The sequence below is a fragment of the Diuraphis noxia genome, unplaced genomic scaffold (assembly GCF_037042655.1).
Source record: "Diuraphis noxia isolate RWA-SAM2 unplaced genomic scaffold, SU_Dnox_SAM2 contig0003, whole genome shotgun sequence".
Taxonomy (NCBI): domain Eukaryota; kingdom Metazoa; phylum Arthropoda; class Insecta; order Hemiptera; family Aphididae; genus Diuraphis; species Diuraphis noxia.
This window is the reverse complement of record NW_028301713.1, coordinates 50,467,965-50,485,927: the sequence shown is the minus strand read 5'-3', so window position 1 is coordinate 50,485,927 and position 17,963 is coordinate 50,467,965. Positions and strand designations below refer to the sequence as shown.

Below are 17,963 nucleotides of genomic sequence, written 5' to 3'. Positions count from 1 at the left end.
TTATGGGAATTCATTTTGTGACCAATGAGCTAATTTTGTGTTGCATTGGAAACAACCATACGTTTCACTTGGAAGAAGAAAAACGAAATAATATCTTTTTTTTTCTTCATACGAATGAGAAAAATATATATTTATGCATTCTGTGAACATTTTTTGTTGTTGTAATAAGTGATTGTGGCATTATTTTTTTCCTCTAAACAGTTCAAACTAATAAAAAAAAAGTTTCATAAGAGTGTAGTACACGTATAAAATAAATGAAAATAAACGTTTGTTCACACAAAAAGCTTTTTCTTGGGTCAAATATTATAAATTAGAATTAGTTTTCAGCTTTGAATTATCGTTATACGGCATTATTCTTACTTGTCCTAAGTAATTTTCTTTTGAAAAGTATGATGGGATTCTACACAATGTAAAATCTATCAATATTTTCATAAACGATGAAATCAGACTCATTCTAAATCAAAACAGAATTGCCAGTATAAAATATAAAATATATATTTGGTTTCTTCTCAGATCTTAAATAAACTAATAGTAATAATGATCGTTTTATTTAATCGAAGCATTTGAAATATTATAATTATTATGTATACATTTGTTTTTTTTTTTTAAATTCAATTTATTGAGAGATCGTTGGATGTATTATATAGGCAACTACTAATCTACAGAACAATTTCAAAATGGGTATAATAATATCATAAAGTAAATATTAAAAAGTCACCGAAGCAGATGTTATACCCATATGTCACCAATCGTAAATTCCTCTATCGTCGTCTACAACGTAAACTTAAATGGAAGATAATATATACCAATGTTTAACGTATGTAAATATTTTGACTTTTTGTGAATCAAAAAAGCGGCTGTTTTTACTACTATTTTTTTGTATATTTATCAACCTTAAAGTATTGAAATATTATAATATAACATTATTGTTTCGTTTATGCGACTCATGCATTTCAATATTAAAATCATAATCGATACGTTTATATTCAGTATAAAATATAAACTGCAGATATTGAATGGATATTAAAATGTACAATATTATACATAAATTGCCCTTACTCTGTGAAAGTTATTGTTACTATTAAACGAAAGTAACATATTATTTTATAGTTTATAATTGGTATTATATTTGAATCGAGTTCACCAAATTTACAAAATGATATATTATATTATTAGCATATTTATAAATATATAATAATTAAACACAATTTTCATCTTACAATCAATATGTTTGATACTAAATAAATATTAATGCTCTAAAATTAAATTAAAATTAGGTGATGAGTACCTACATACTTGACACCAAGGCCAATGTAATATTGATGTTTAAACATTTAACTCTTTCTATTTCAAATTAGCAATTCCGACTATGTTGTTTTCCAAATCAAACATGGTGTAAACGCTTGACAAAAATCCACCCCCTAATGACCAAAGTCCTTCGGATAATCCTGAGTCACAAAACGCTGATATGCAAACAGTTCCGTTTTCATTCTCCATCTAAACAGAGTGACATTTAAAATTTCTAAAAAATCTTATCAAAACATTAAACATTTGTAATTATATGTATGTCATGGGCTGTAGCATACTCACTTTTTGGATATAATGTCTTCCACTAATAACAAAATCTCGAGAACCAATGTTGATAATTATTTTTGGCAACTTTTGCACTTTTGAACAAGGTACCTATAAATGTGAGCATATATTATAATTCATATTAATAAGTTATAGTGATTAAGATTTTAAAGTATTTGTAAATGGTAAGCATTTACAAAGACTGAAATGGTTTCAGGTGTGATACATGAGTGTGCGTACAACCTCAGCCATAATATTATGATATTATCCTAATATCTTTAATAATAATAATAATAATAATAATAAAAATATATATTATATTGGTTGTTTTCGCTTAAAAGTACTTTTTACTTTATGCTTATGGTTTATTATATATTTATAGTGGATAAATATTCTAAAAACTGTTTGAATTAGTAATTTAATAATTATTAGTGTTTCGTTAGAAATACTTTGCTACCCTTTAAATTTACTTATTTAATTTATATTTTAAAATGTGTAGATCATAAAATAAAATCATGCAAAGGTTAAATAGTAATACGAGGAGTGATTATTTTAGTATGAGCAACCACATTTTTCCCTTAAATTAATGTTATTTGAAATCTTATTTTTAGAATTTTAGGTTCTTACATTTAAAGACTATATTATTTTAAATTTCTGATATTTTTTGTATTACTTAAGAAGTTTACTGTGACGATACATACTTGTATTTTTAAAATTATATCCTCTTAGGGCTCACATTTTTTTTCTTTAAATTATTTAACGAATGATGTTCTTAAGAATTTTGATGTATGTAAATTATATTTTTTCATGGACAGATTTTGTATTATTTAAATGTTTATATTTATGATAAAAATCATTAAAAATTATTTTATATAAAACTATGTTATCTGAAAGCAGAACTTCAAAACAAAATATAAACATTTTATAAATATGTTGATGTAAATATTAATCATTGTAACTCAATGGCTTTTGTCGCCGAGGGTAATATTTTTGTTAGTTAAAAAAAAAAAAATAGGTATAGTATTTAAATTATACTTATTGAATAAAATGTTCACAAACTATTTATATTTATAAATTACTAGTAATTGTTAACTTTTTAGATCGTATAAGATTCTTATCTACTTAATACATCACCATAGACATCGGAAATGTTATCCTTAGAACACAAAAAATATTATTACTAAAAAGTAAAAAGTTACTGGCTTGCATTTTGATTAAGATAAATAAAAATTCTCAAAAAATATCAGCTGGGTAATCAAAAATGAAAAGAAGAATTCTGAAATACCGAAGTTTGTATTGTTACAGGATCATCCATAAATGGTACGAGAGTTTAATAATATGATCTTCAAATGTATTTAATAATAATTTTGAAAATCAAAATTCAAATATATGCATAATTATAGAGAGTAAATGCTTAAAAATTACCCACTGTGCAATGTTGTGAGTTAAAATTTGTGAGAATTCAAGTTCTGTTTAAAGATATACCATTACATTATACTTATATTATAGTAGTATCAGTACCATAGACAAACAACATATAGGTATATATTATAGTACCAAATTATATATTTTGCTTGTAATATAAAAGTCAAAATATACCAAATATTATATTATTTTCATGTTCTCGAAATGTTCACGAGGAAGTATTTTATCATGGCGGCTTATCTACGAATAATATGGTAGTTAAAGTATAATATCATGTTAAAAGGGTTTATAATCTCAATGTTTTTGTCTTTAGAATATTTAACATCTCATAAAAAAGGACAGTGCTATATTAATAAAAGGTTAGTTACTTAAGGAGTTAGTATAGTGTACTCAAAAAAAAAAAAAAAATTTTTAATTATTATTACCGAATATCTGTTGTATAGATACCTAGTGGCTTCTATAAGATTGTTAATGGCAACTACGTTTTCAGTAGGCACTCCGATTGCATTCGTACTCGTATCCAATATCACTTGGCATCCATGATCTCCACAAAATGTTGAATTTTTTTTGTTTACATGTACTGTAAATCTAAATTTGTTTACAATATTAAAACTATGTAATTGCTCACTAACGCTAGAAACATCAAATATTATATTATTTTGAGTTACGATTACAATTAAAATGTGTATAATATGACTCAAGTCAAATAAATATGAGCCCATAAGTTACATTATCATGTTTTGATAAAAATCAAAATGTTGTGGGCATTTGAGATTCAAAAAAAATAAAAAAATAAAAAAATAAAACTATACAATGTATTTTGAAACTTTTTAATTGTATTTCAATAATCTCATGTCATATTTTTAGAAATATTGACAAAATAAAAAAAATAATTGTCAGCAGTTTTCAATGTTTAAACTATATACAACTATTTTTCCGAAATTGAACTTTTTGATGATTGGAGAATGTACCTTTTCTGATCAAAAACATGATAAAATCCATACTAATGTCATACTATTGTAAAATCAATTAATTTATTTGTCCACTAAGAATTTAAAATTTAATTTATGGTAAATAGAGTAAAAATCTTTTTATTTATATATATAATAAAAAGTTACGTTGATGCAGTTGTAACCACAGATTATTCAAATAAAAAAATGACACCAGTAAGTAATTTAATGATTAAACTAAGAATTAAAACCATATGAGTTATGTTCGTCAAGTAAAATGCAAGTATAACGTAATGCAAGATTTACGATTTTTGTGAGAAGTAATTTTGTGAATTTAAATATAATATTCTTATACTTAACAGTTTAACATAATCTGGGATAAATATAATTATTATAATTATTATAAGTATACAATGTAGGTTTAATGATAAATAAGTTTGTAGACTAATGCATATTAAATATTATATATTAAATAAAGTTCTCAAGAGTTTATAAAACCATTTTTAGCGGATATTATTTTTTAAATGATTTTTTTTTTTATTTTAGTGTTGATTCATCTTAATCTAAATCCTAACAAGTAATATCTGAGTTATTAAAATAACCGTAATACCATTTAAAGTTGTTAAAAATGTTTTTACAATAATAAAAAATAGATTTAATGTTGAATATAGCATTTATTATACATGGCATAATTTTCATAAATTATTAAATTTTAATAGATATTTTTAGTTATTAAAATTTCAATCCACTGTGGTCTCCATATTATTCAACCCCATTATCGTTGGTACACCGAATTAAGCAATACAACAACTTTTGTTTGAATTTAAATTTAAATTCATTTGATATATCAAAATTCCTGATTAGATGAATTTTATAATTATTTAAGAACAATTCATAATAAAAAAGAATAGTTTAACTGTATATTTAATATATAGTAATATAAATAAAAGATAAACAACAAATGATTTGTTTGGGTCATATAAAAACGATTTTTTTATATTGTTTAAAATAATTACTTACTGATTCATTTCAATTTGCCAATATTTTTTTATTGTTACAGGTACATAGGTTATTTCACCATTGATGTGTTTCGGTTCGATTCCACCAAGAAATATTACTCCTCCTTTGTTTGTGGTTTCATCCCTATTGAAATAAAATTTTAATCGTATATGTATTAATTTTTGTTTTTATTCAGTTAATCCGCGGCAACATATTACATAGGCCATTGGATGTAGGGAGGGTACTGTAGGTGTTTTTTTTAAGTTGGGTAGGATTTTGGTACATGTGTGTGAGTTTTTAACAGAAGTTCTAGTGAGAACCCGTAGGTTTCTGCCATTCTCGTATGAGGGGCTGTTGCCTCTTTCTCCGGAACTGCCCGGAAAGTGATACCGCCCATGACCGGGATTCGAACAATTGACGGTGTATAGACACCTGAATCCACCCGGTCACAAACCCTTAAGTATTAATACCTAAGTATGATAGTTGCATTTGGTATTCACCATATCGTTACTGATTTAGAAACAACTACGATCTGCAATTTCTTTCACTTTTTTTTTCAATTTAATTTATTTTCTGGGAATATATATTGATCCTTATTATAGATCAATCTGAATTATGATCAACCCATCACGCTACAAAGGTTGGATATCGACTATGCTGATAACAAGATTATAATCTTAAAAAACTCTTTCTCCATCATAGTTTCTTACTACCTTCAAAAAACCCTTTACCCTATGGTATATTTGTTCATTAATTGAAGGCAAAAAAAAAGTTCAATTTAAATCTACATACATACCACACACATCAAACTTTTATTCATTGCAATATTTACTTTTTCATTAGCATTAAAATACTAAACAGTTAAATACCTTAGGTTATTTCCAGACCTAAGACTAACCTTTGCCAAATACATTAAATATAAACGAACTAATCAAAATTTTCTCAAAATTACGCATAATACTCATACTCATATTTCACACAATCTTTGTATACCTAATTATTGTTATGTAACTTACATATTATATGCAATTATATCATATTAAAATTTGTTGCTTACCGATTCATGTATACTGAGAAAATTGGTTTCAAAATTTTTTTATCATCCAGCAACTTATAAAAAAATGTTTGGTTTGTCGTTCTAGCCATGGTATTATATCCTAAACCAATAATTCCATCGGCGTGCATCATTTGATATTGTGTATAGTTCGGTATCTCACTGATACCAGCAAATATTAAATTACTAACATTTAAATGGCCCATCTAAATAAATACAGTATAATTTTAAATTATATTTAAAACTTAATTTTTCCTCTATATAGTTCATTTCTGAATATTATCCATATCAGATAAAATAGTAGATATATTATATTATTACTGATGAATAATTTATTGTGGTTTATTAATCTACCTAAAACAATTTTAGTCTTAACAATTTAATTTTATAATAATTTTATTATACCTAATTAAGCTTTTTAAACATTACAAATCAAACAAAAAATAAAAAGAATAGTGATATGAAACATGATCAAAAAATCAAAAATATAGAAATAATAGTATACAATATATTAAATACTTGATTTATTTAATAATCTTGAAAAATTAAATAAAAATGAAAAATTTTGAAATTCACTCTACTGAACAGGTGTTTCTGTACTTTGTAAATAAATAGATAGTCACTAAAATAATAATATAATGTTCAATGATCAATTATCAGATATGAAAAAGTTTCTAGTGAAAATGATTTTCAGCTTATTTTTGTATGGACATTTAATATTTTTTTTTTTTTTTTTTTTATTGATCTTAAACAATATAAATTTATTTATATTACTTGTAGTCTACTTAATTTAATATTTATCTAATATTTATTATTCTTGTCGTATAAATATCATGTATTATATTCTTATACAAACATATATTTTCATTTAGCACATATCATAATTAATAATATTTGGTTCAATTGGGGTGAGTTTAAATTTATAGGATTTTTGTTGCTTTCAGAATAACTTATAAGAAATCTTATACGACACTTTTAAAATCATTTATCAAACTTTGAAATTATATTTAAGAATTTGATTTTTATGATAAATACTTTTAAATAATAATTATAAAAAAACAAAAAAAAAAGTTTGTGATCATAGTAAATATCCAGAAAAAATAATAAATCTTGTTTAAAATTGACAAAATTAAAAAAAACAAGCACAAATTGTATCATACAAAAATTCAAAAAATAAATGATAAAAACTTTAAAATAGGTACCCAAAAATAGCACAAAAGGTCGAAATTTCTTGAGATTATCATCATGTGTAAAAAATGCTATATATTATATAGAAAAAACATTTAATGAAATATTTAAGTCTTCGAATCACGTCAATTTTAGATTCTAAGCGGAGCGATGAATGTATTGATTATACCATGATGTGTGTGTTTTTTTTTATTAATTTTTATAAAACTGGCATTGGATAGTAATTCTCGATTACATTTTTAAATTTTTAAAAGTGTTTTGAATTTTTTCGTTCAATTACACTATGTTAACATTTATAACCAAATTATCTACCACATATCACATATTTTAAAGTTTAAAATTAAATAATTTTTAGTTCCCAAAAATGACTTATGACTGTGATGCCAGAAAAAATAATTTATAATTCATCACTCCGCTCAATATCTAAAAAAAAATAAAAAATTTAAATTTAACTAGAGGAAGATATTTGACCAAGTTTTAATTAAATTATAATTATACTATATTTAGCTATACCAGTGTATATGTCTTACTCATATTAAGCGCATATACTTAGTAAACTGAAGATGTATAAAATGTATATCTAATAAAATATCTAAGCCATCACCTATTATGGTACAATCAACTTTGGATGATTAGTGATTTAACTTGCATCTAAATAATTACGTGCCTAACAATTTCCACGCGGTGAAATATTGATCACCAAGGTTTACTAAATAATAATTAATGATAAAATAAAGGATAATATTGATAGTTTAAACTATCGTGTTTAAACAACGAAATTTATCATAAATTATGTATGAGGTGGATCAAGGTAAGTAGGAAAATCATGAAATTAAATAATACGGTCACCGCAGACTTTATTTGTTTTAATATTTATTATATTGATATGACTGATATGAGACTGATTGAATTCCAGTTATTTAAATTATGTTATGCATTAATATTTTTTTTGGAACTTTTAAGCATATAATAATTCGTAAATATCAAAGGTATAATGCATTTCATGCTTTGTCTATTCTGTCATAGATTTATAATTATTTTAATATGTCTTAATCATCACGTCTTACCACAACAGTGTCACATGTTAAATTCCCTACTAATCCATCGACATTAAATGGTGTTGGATCGATAGACTTGTGCGATGACGAAATATCTGGATCATATAAGTGTTTCGTTTCTTTGAGAAACATAAAATATAAGAAGAACAACAAACGATCATTATATATAGGTTGCAAAGAATTAATTATAAAATTATAGCGTATGAATCAAATTTTAAGCACTTACTGCAAATCGGATATAGTTTTTTTGAACATAATTTTGTAGGTATCCACATGTCACCCCATGCTGTGTCAAAAATCACAGAAAATATCTGTCCTGGTTTGCCCACTAATATGTTCGCATAGTATTCACTCTAATCAATCAAAATTCTATCTGTATTAATTAGCTTTTCGATGAGGTATCAGAAATAAATAAATCATAAATAAATATATATTTATTTTTATTACTTATCTTAAGCAGTAGAAGCTATTAGTTAAATTATTATAATTTATTATTGTGTTGAATACTAATATCGACTTATGTTTTTAAAATATACTACTAATATAATAATATACTTAGACTTTTTCGTATTCAACTAATAATTCTTAAATCACGGTTCAATGGTAATATTTAAGTAATAAGTATGGAACGATTAAACTATGGCTATAACAAATTATTTTGTACTTTTCTTCGTCAATACGTTAATGTTCAACGAATGATTATGATTTTATAAAACTATAATGATACAAAATAAATAATTTAAGATTTTGACATCCGCTAAATTGTATTTGAGTTACGTATGACGTTACGTATTTATGACGTAAGCTATTTACGTTTTTTTCATAGTTTGCAAACGCTATCCTTGTATTAAAATATTTACTGAAATTCAAAAGTAATTAAGAAAATAATTTTATTTATTTTCTCCGATTTTTATTTTTATGTCAACTTCAGAAATGGATTCATTTTTACTTTATTTTGTATTAAATATTTAATTTAAAAATTTGAATTGTATCAACACGTAATAATACTTACGTCCAAATATTTGAATAGAGTGATATTCTCATTTGTTGGATGAGTTTTTTGAATATTTAATTTCTTCGTGTAATGTGGATCCTTAATTAACATCTCCAACGGTGATTTTCGTCTGACTAACGGTATGCTAAAAAAATCTTTTTTACTTAAGTATTTCTCATATACTTTATTGGTATGGTTTTATGTTTTAAGAGAGATTAGCTAATTTATTTAATGTTATTTAATAAAATATTTTTATTAGTATTACCGATGAACGTTCATTTCAACATCTGCATTGGTGGTACAAAAAACATTATAGAAAACTACAAACAATATTAATCTGTACATCATAATTTGTTAATGATTAATATTATTTTTTGTTATTTTACACAATATGAAAAAAAAAAAACTGAAGAAATTAGTTCACTTCGATAGCTCAGAATTATATATGATGCTATAATAATATTCTAAACCAATATAACCGAAGTATGACGTGTTTACATATTAATGTAGATTAATATAACTAAATAGGTCAGAGGTTCTCAAACTGTGCACCGGAGATCCTTATGTTTCAAAACATTGATCAAGTGACGCTACGGCATCGCGTCGTGAACATCTAATCTCAATATTATTAATTTTTGTAATAATCACAATTTATTATTATTATTGTTAGGTTTTCTCATATTTTAGTTTCGAAACTTCAAGACTGTCAAACATTTTGAGAACCTCTGTTTATACCACTATTAGAATATCATATATTCTAATCAATATTTACTGTATTATAATATGATGTTATCGGTTCTCTGAATGTCAAAATTTAACATATTATACGATTTAATATCATAATTTAATGAACCACACTTATTTTATAAACTACTGTGATTATAAATACTTAATTATTACTATCATAATACAATATTATAAAAAAAATTTATATAAAATATGTTTCTTACTCTATTTTTTAATATTGTATAAATACTTTTAGTTTGTAAAGAACACTAGGCTTATAATATTTATAATTGAAGCCTTTAAAAAAAATAACAAAAAATACTTAACTTATATTTTTATATAAACCAATATTAAAATAATTATATAAAAAAAGCATGTTTAAACAATTTATATTACGAATCTATAAGAAAATAATTATTTAAACCAAGAACAATAAATTGAAGGAAGTCACTCCGCTGAATAAGAAGGTGTTAATCTTAAATATATATAAAAATAGTGCCATATATTTTTGTACTACACCATGTTTAGTCTATTAGTTATGCATTTATATAAATATATATTATATGAGAACATTTCATGTTGTACAGTTATAAACTTTGTACTACAGTAAAAAAACAAAATCAGTTTTTCGAGCAAAAAAAAAAACAGTTAACCTTATTTTCTACACTATTCTGAATGTTAATGGGAATCACTTTTTACCTCCCCTAATGTACCGAATATATCCGATTTGATATTAGAATACTCTCTCGAAGCTGAATAAAAACTTTAAAAAGACATAATTGTATGTCCTATATAATCGTTGCAAAATAATACAATACATTCTTCTTTCTTCTCATTTCACTTAAAATATGAAAACATGTATTTGTGTTAATTTATAAAATAAATTATAAGCTACAAAAATAGGTACATAACTATAATAGGCTACAGATATAATGTCAAAGTACATAAAACAATAATACGACGATTTAAGAGAATATTTTAATACAAATTATGTATGATAATTTAATTTTTATGAAAACATCAATATATTGTGCAGTGCATAACAATGTTAATAATGTTATGATAATTTTAAAAAATGTTTATGTATTAGATTTGATATAAAGTCAGTAAAATAATTATCAGTTTTTTTTACGATATGTGGATAATAAATTTTTTCAAAACTATTTATATCATCAGTGCGGTATGTCCAATTCGTATATGCATTATCTACAATTTTGAAGATTTACTTAAAATCTAGTTTTTCTTTAAAAATTTTCTGAAAAAATTAAAACTGTTCGAGTTGGAAAGCTTTTTAAAAATAAAAAAACAAGAATATATTTCGCATATTTTATGTTTTATGTATACATAAAAAAATTGATAGTAATACTGAAAGTAACAAACATTAATAGAAAGAGGAACACGTTTTTCCGTTTATCTTCAAAATAAAAACAAAAGAAAAAGTACCTAAATGAAAAAAAATTAGTACGTCCACCATCAACGGTAAACGGAACTCTTATTAAACGTAAATTCTGTAGACTGAGGACAATTTGCTTTGATTAATTACCCAGCCTTTTTTCTTGTAGAAAATTGATGCTCATTAAAACGAGGGATTATTTCAACTTATACATTAGGGTGAATCTGATGAGCTGAAGAAAAAAAAAATATAACCAATATATTATAAAGCCTTTTTTTTGTTCTGTCAACTAAATAGTTACTGATATTGTATCTTTATTCCTTAATTCAAAATCACATAAATTGTCATAATAATTATTTAATTAAGATTTAATATATATATTGTTGTAAATATTTATGAATTTACTGCAAAATAGTTTATGAATGATTTACGATTTAGATTTAAGTGGTTTTAAAACCATTTAACATTTCTTTCTGTAAGTTTAACTTTAAACAAATTTGAAATATATTATAAGACTCGTTTACGAATATGTATGAAACAAAAAAACTATAATTTCATTTGAATAAAACTCTATTATAAATCTTATAATATACACTATATGTTTGTTATTATTTAATTTAATATTGTTATAAGTTATCAATTCTTTTAAATTACATTTTTATGTATGTTATGGTAATATTCTATGAATTTTGAAAATGCCTTCCACTATACCCGGGAAAACCGAGTAGGTATTCATCTCTTTTCACACGAGTTAACCAAAATAAATGGTAACAAATTGTCATCTTTTTGTCTTTCCTTTTCTGTTTCCACCCTTTATTATTCCGGTATTTAACAATTTCGTTTAAAAAAGTTGTCATTCGAAGGCTGTCCCAACGACCGGAAAAAATGTTCAGTGGGTTAGGTGGTTCTGATTAACGTCTGAAGTTGCTATTCTTTTAAACAACACATTGTTTTAATTCCATTGCAATAATTGAATTTACTCTTGCAGCTTATTCAATAAAACAAATGTATGCAACTAATTATATTATGTGGTTCTAGATGGAAGGAATTGTTTTTAGAATAAGTAAATGTTAAAAAAAAAAAAAAATAGCTTATCACAACTCTGCATCAAAAGCGTCATGATATGCAGGAAATATCGATATCTGCAGTTAGACGAGGCCAGATTTTTTTGGTAAAAATTTGGATTGCCAACTCGTAGGTTGAATTCCAAGTGCATAATGGAAAGGGACATCAAAATTTCAAAACCTTTCGCTATTATACGATGTACTCTTCCGGAATGGCTAAGGAAAATTTTAAATCCAGTAACACATATTATATTACCACCAGATGACTGAACACAGTAAGTGCGATTCGTTAATATTTTACGAGATGGCGCGTTCAACGCTTTATAAGCCCAGATAGTCATTCGGCTAATACCAAGATAATTGTACACTCGAAAACATGGTATAACATTATATTATATATGAGCAAAACTTGTACACACACAAAAAACACGACACACGTGACGAAAACTCAGTAAATCCGTTGTCAGTTTTCGGATGAGTGTTTGGCTCGTTGAAAAATTAATTGCTCAGACGCGATGACGACGACAACACAAACAAAAATTATGTCGCACAATCCCACCGGTGGCGGTACCGGGGCGAAACGCTTTCTTGCGTCGTGTCCTGCGCTCCTTCCTGCGCCAGACCACCATCGAACGTGTTAATGGACGTACCGTTGGGCTGCATGACGTCTACACTTAAAAACGGTCCAAAATTAATGATCGTGCGCCGTTCGAGTCGCCTTTACGCGCTCCTGTCTCGGAATTTAAAAACAAAAAGTGGAAAAAACGCTATTTTTCTACGGCCGACGACGACAAAGACGAATAACGCGCGCGAAGCCATAACAATAATAACATGAACGGGACGGAGAATAAGAAAAAGGAAACCAACCCTTGCAGATATCAAACAATGCTGGTGGTGGTTTGGAGGGTAGAGGGAATTCTTTTGTTCAGCGATCGGTGGTGCAATGAAAATAATGTACCTACCTATGTTTTTTCCGCTGATAATGAAAATATCGCACCATGGTATCTATACTACGTACACGCCGCACTTGAACTCGTGTAGTAGCTGTGATCTCGAATTGTGGGCGGGGATGATATCGTGTCAAAGCCACCACCACCAGTGGTGAAGGACACGTCAAGAACACGCGTCGCGAGCCTCTCGTTATTCGTCACCGCCGTCTCCTTGGCCTTTAAAAGAACCTATGCTCATCCAAGAGAGTAGTTTTAGTATGCGTCACCGTCGCGATGTGCAGTATTTTATATCATAATATTATGCAAATGTTATAATATCGGTACGACATATTAGATAATGGAAAACGGGCTTTTCCGAGTATTCCAATCGTCATCGTCGCCTCGCTGTGGGTAATACACGACGATTGCGGCTGCGAAGAGACGTCCTGCAAGGAATTCCGCGAAGACAGTACTCATAGTTTTACACGGGTGGCATGTTTCGCGCATCTATTCCCTTTAGTGCCATACACCTGCTGACTGAACGCCTTCCAATGCGACTCGTTACATATATTTCAGTAGAAAATAGTGAAACTAAAAGATATGGTCTAGAATCGAACTTGGTAATCGTAAATCAGACCAAACGCTGAAAATCCAGGGTCATTTGGAAATCGATCCGAACATTTCATTTGTTATCGTACTGAGCTCTGGGATTTTAAATTAATTATAAAATCTAAGTTTTAGTTTCACGTCATACCTTAATAACTAAATTAAAACATTTAAGTCTCATTGGTTCTAAATGTTTAGTTTAGATTTTAGAGTATAAATACACATTTTAATTCTTACTGTAAAAATGAATACCAATCATTTTAAAATAATATATATTTGTATTTAGGATTAGTAAGAATTTAAAACTTTTAATTTTATCTTCAATTTTGGTTCGGTTCTGTTTTTTTTTTTTTTAAACTACGATAGACTTTTTAACTTGAACCAAACTCGTTTTAAGCTTTGTTTAATTTTTTGAACTTCAAACAGTAATCAGTTCAACCCATCTCTGTTTTCTAAGTACCTATGTCTTATATAGGTTATGTTACTTATATGATTATATATTGTAGACATTAGGATATTTCTGTTATATATTTCGATCTTGGCAGTATTTTTTTTGTTATTGTACTACTTCTTAGTTAGCCATGCCTAAGAAGAGTTTTTTTCATGATTAACAAAATTCAAGTAACAGATGTTGTAATAGGTTTATTAAAAAATACACTCTCAAAGTTTACACAAATTATTTAGAAAAACATGTTACATAAAATATTATTAAAAAGGAAAAAAAAATATGAACAAATAATTATTTTATAAAATTGACTGATACGTTTGGCATTCTCTTATTGTATATCTCAACGTCATAACTTTTTTGAACATACCCCGTCAGAGTTTCTGTTTTTCTAGTAGCTCTTGTCGTTTCTTTTGGTGCGTTGTCACTAATGGTGTTATTTTTTTATTTATTACTAGCCTCATGCCTCAGTAGAGTTTACGTAGGTAATATATCGTATTTTTATTTTAAAATTTGATGTATCTAAACATTGTACTTCATCCTGAATATTATATTTTGGTACAAAAAATATACTGTCGAATATTTAATAAAAATAATTTAAAAAAAAAACAAAAAACAAGACTCACAAAATTAGGATCTAAACTACGTATGAAAGGATAGTCAACGAATAAATGGCTGCAGAATAAAAAAATAATTTTGTTGTTCTATCGATAAATTTTTAAATGAATTTTGATAAAATTAACTTCAAAAATGAGGGTTTTGGATAAATTATCAATCAGCGTAATAACTAAAACGCGTGATTTTTGTGTACATTATTGCAGTTTTTACGGCATGTGATGGATAATTTCGCGGGTAAGGTAACATATTATTGTAAATCACAAAACTAATTCTTAATTTCTCATGACACCGTTACTATCGAAGTCTATAAAAACAATATCGTAAATAGTTAAATAGCATTATACTAATTGTCGTCCAAAAACACGTGAAACAACCCTCGCTATAATATTATTATGTATCACTGATTATCAATGTATTGTATTATCATATTTTATACTATTCATATTTTTATTTGATTATCTCGATGTCCAATAAATCTATCTATATATCAATCCAACCAGCGTGTTGGATATAATGTTTAGGGTTTCAGTGGTACTTGAATCACCCAGGTAGTACATTTTTATGCAGGATTTGTTAAGAATATTTAGGTATATTATGATTATCATTATTATCATAAATAATAGTTATATTAAAAAGACATGTAAATTGTACATTTTTAAAATTTAATATAAAATTTTCATCAAACAATTTATTAAGAGAGTCTTATATTCTAATATGATTAGATAATATTAATTTTTTCTACGTAATTTACGAAATGGACCAACACATACTATTATAATATTAATATTGAAACATTAAATTGAATTATATTTTTTTTTTTATTGGCATTAAAATATAGAAAAATAGAAAGACTTCCACAAAGTACGGAAAATATGTATGTCTAGTTAATATAAATACATTTTAAATCATTCGGAATATTTCCTTATTTAAAAACTAATAGATATTTTATCTTAAGATAACATTTAATTACTATACGATAGCATAGAAATATAATATTAATAACTTAATAGTTAATGAAATTTCAAAATGTTCATTATTGATTGGTACTCGATACTTCATGTCAAGCTAATTACTAAGCAAACTGTTAAGTTTATTTTTTTTAACAATGGATAATATGGTTACCACGACTGCCTTTTGTTCACAAAACTTTGCGGCCCTTCAATCGTTTAACGTAATCCTCTCAGCCAATAAATTAGCATATTTATCTACAGCTATTTAATTATTATAAATTTGTATATAATGTATATATTATCATCTAATAATTGTATTATCTCCTTACTCCTACGATGATTTTATATAAAAAATATAATTACATTATTTTCAATAAAATATCATCGTAGATGATTTTAAACGAATTATACTACTGGATTATAGAAGTATTTTAATACATGAGTTATATTAACTGGCATAAAACACGCGAATCTAGGTTATGTAGCTTAAAATATATATTTTTTATTCGGTTTTGTTTTTTTTTTTAAATTCGAAACATTTAGGAATATAAGTTTAACACTGCCAGAGTTTTTAGATTCTGAGCGGAGCGATGAATATATTGATTTTACCATGATGTGTGTGTTTTTTTTTTGAGTCTGTCATCACATTTTGGGACAGTAAAAGTGCTTCGATTTTTGACTTCAGTACCTCGTTCGATCAGAAAGTGAATATAGTTGGTACTTTTGGGGGTCAAAACTTAAAAATTCTTAATATTTTTCTAAATAATTGGGATAAACAAACTAAAAATAAAGGGGAAAACGGGAAATTTTACACACACTCAGTTTTCGACAAAATCGATTTTGGTTTTCGATGTAACTTTAAAACAAATTACCATAGATACATGAAATTTTCACCGAATATTTATATAAGTATATTCTATCCACCAAGCAATTTTCAAAACTTTTTGACTTGAGTGAACTATTCATAGGCATATGCAATTTTCGATCATTATTAGTTTTTTTTTAAATTAATATCGATAGAAATTTATTTGTTGGGTAGAAAGGCTTGATAATTTAATACAAGACTTCTAACACATTGTAACAATAGCAGTTGAAAAATATTAAAAATACATGAACACAATTTTTTTTATAAGCATTTAAAGATCAAATTTTAATAAGCACGTAAAAATTAAGGCAATGTTCAAATTATCTTAGTTAGAAATTCATAAAAGTTTTTCTTTTTAATTCTAAGATTTGAAATATAAATACTAGGCTCCTAACATATTTTTACAATAGCAGTTGAAAAATAAAATAAATATATAGTCACAATTTTTTTTATAAGCATTCAAAGTTTGAATTTTGAAAACATATAAATTTTTCTTTTTAAATCTAAGATTTGAAAATTTTTAATATTAATTATTTTCACGTGTTCTTTTGTTTCTGTCATTATCATAATTAATTGTTTTATTTATAAATAGCTAAGATACAACAACTTATATATGTATATAATATACAATATACATAATATATACATAAATATACCATAAATTATAATTGCCAAAGATATCTGGTAAAAATACATTCTCCAAAAAAATGTTTTCGATTTATACAAACCTACAAAAATAACCTTCAATTCCAAGTGATAAGATTAAGGTAGAAAACTTATTAGCAATCATCTAAACCTAAAATGATTTGGAAAATAAAATGTTAAAGACAGAAGAAATGACTTTTTTAAAAGATGAAACTCGTTAATAAATATTTTATTTAAATCTCTTAACATTAAACGAGTATTATAATATAGTACTATAGAGGATAGTATATCAAATTTTAATTACATTAACTTAAGTTTCATTGTCTCATAGATCTATATTGTTGTATTCATTATTAAGTTTATTAAATATTTTATACACTCGAACAAAATGTATGGACATTTTGACTAAACATTACCTAGTTATTACTTATTTATTTCAATGAAACTCTCAAATATTATTCACTCATCTATTTCACAGTTAC

General features: G+C 25.7%; 2 protein-coding genes across 5 annotated transcripts in view; one reads left to right on the top strand and one right to left on the bottom strand.

Moving 5' to 3' along the window:
• Nucleotides 1-17,963, top strand: part of LOC107168447 (opioid-binding protein/cell adhesion molecule-like) — a 337,823-nt gene that overhangs the window by 205,539 nt on the left and 114,321 nt on the right. The gene's annotated exons all lie outside the window — the stretch shown is intronic.
• LOC107167099 (cathepsin D-like) lies at nucleotides 1,149-9,694 on the bottom strand. Of its 2 annotated transcripts, none has more exons than XM_089224216.1 (9): nucleotides 9,506-9,693; nucleotides 9,259-9,385; nucleotides 8,473-8,599; nucleotides 8,256-8,365; nucleotides 6,004-6,206; nucleotides 4,968-5,090; nucleotides 3,423-3,585; nucleotides 1,591-1,683; nucleotides 1,149-1,497 (listed from the first exon to the last, which is right to left on the bottom strand). In XM_089224216.1, the coding sequence occupies exons 1-9, from the start codon at nucleotides 9,586-9,588 to the stop codon at nucleotides 1,345-1,347; spliced, it is 1,182 nt and encodes a 393-aa protein (XP_089080342.1). In that variant the 5' UTR covers nucleotides 9,589-9,693; the 3' UTR covers nucleotides 1,149-1,344. The 2 variants fall into 2 exon arrangements, 1 of the variants encoding a protein (XP_089080342.1); XR_016191096.1 differs by having other exon boundaries at nucleotides 1,307-1,497; nucleotides 3,445-3,585; nucleotides 9,506-9,694.

Coding starts and splice junctions, on each gene's coding strand:
- LOC107167099 (XM_089224216.1), bottom strand. CDS start 9,588: ATGATGTACAGATTAATATTGTTTGTAGTTTTCTATAATGTTTTTTGT. Junction 8,600..9,258: donor CTCTATTCAAATATTTGGAC/GTAAGTATTATT, acceptor TTGATTGATTAG/AGTGAATACTATGCGAACAT. Junction 1,498..1,590: donor GAAGACATTATATCCAAAAA/GTGAGTATGCTA, acceptor CACTCTGTTTAG/ATGGAGAATGAAAACGGAAC.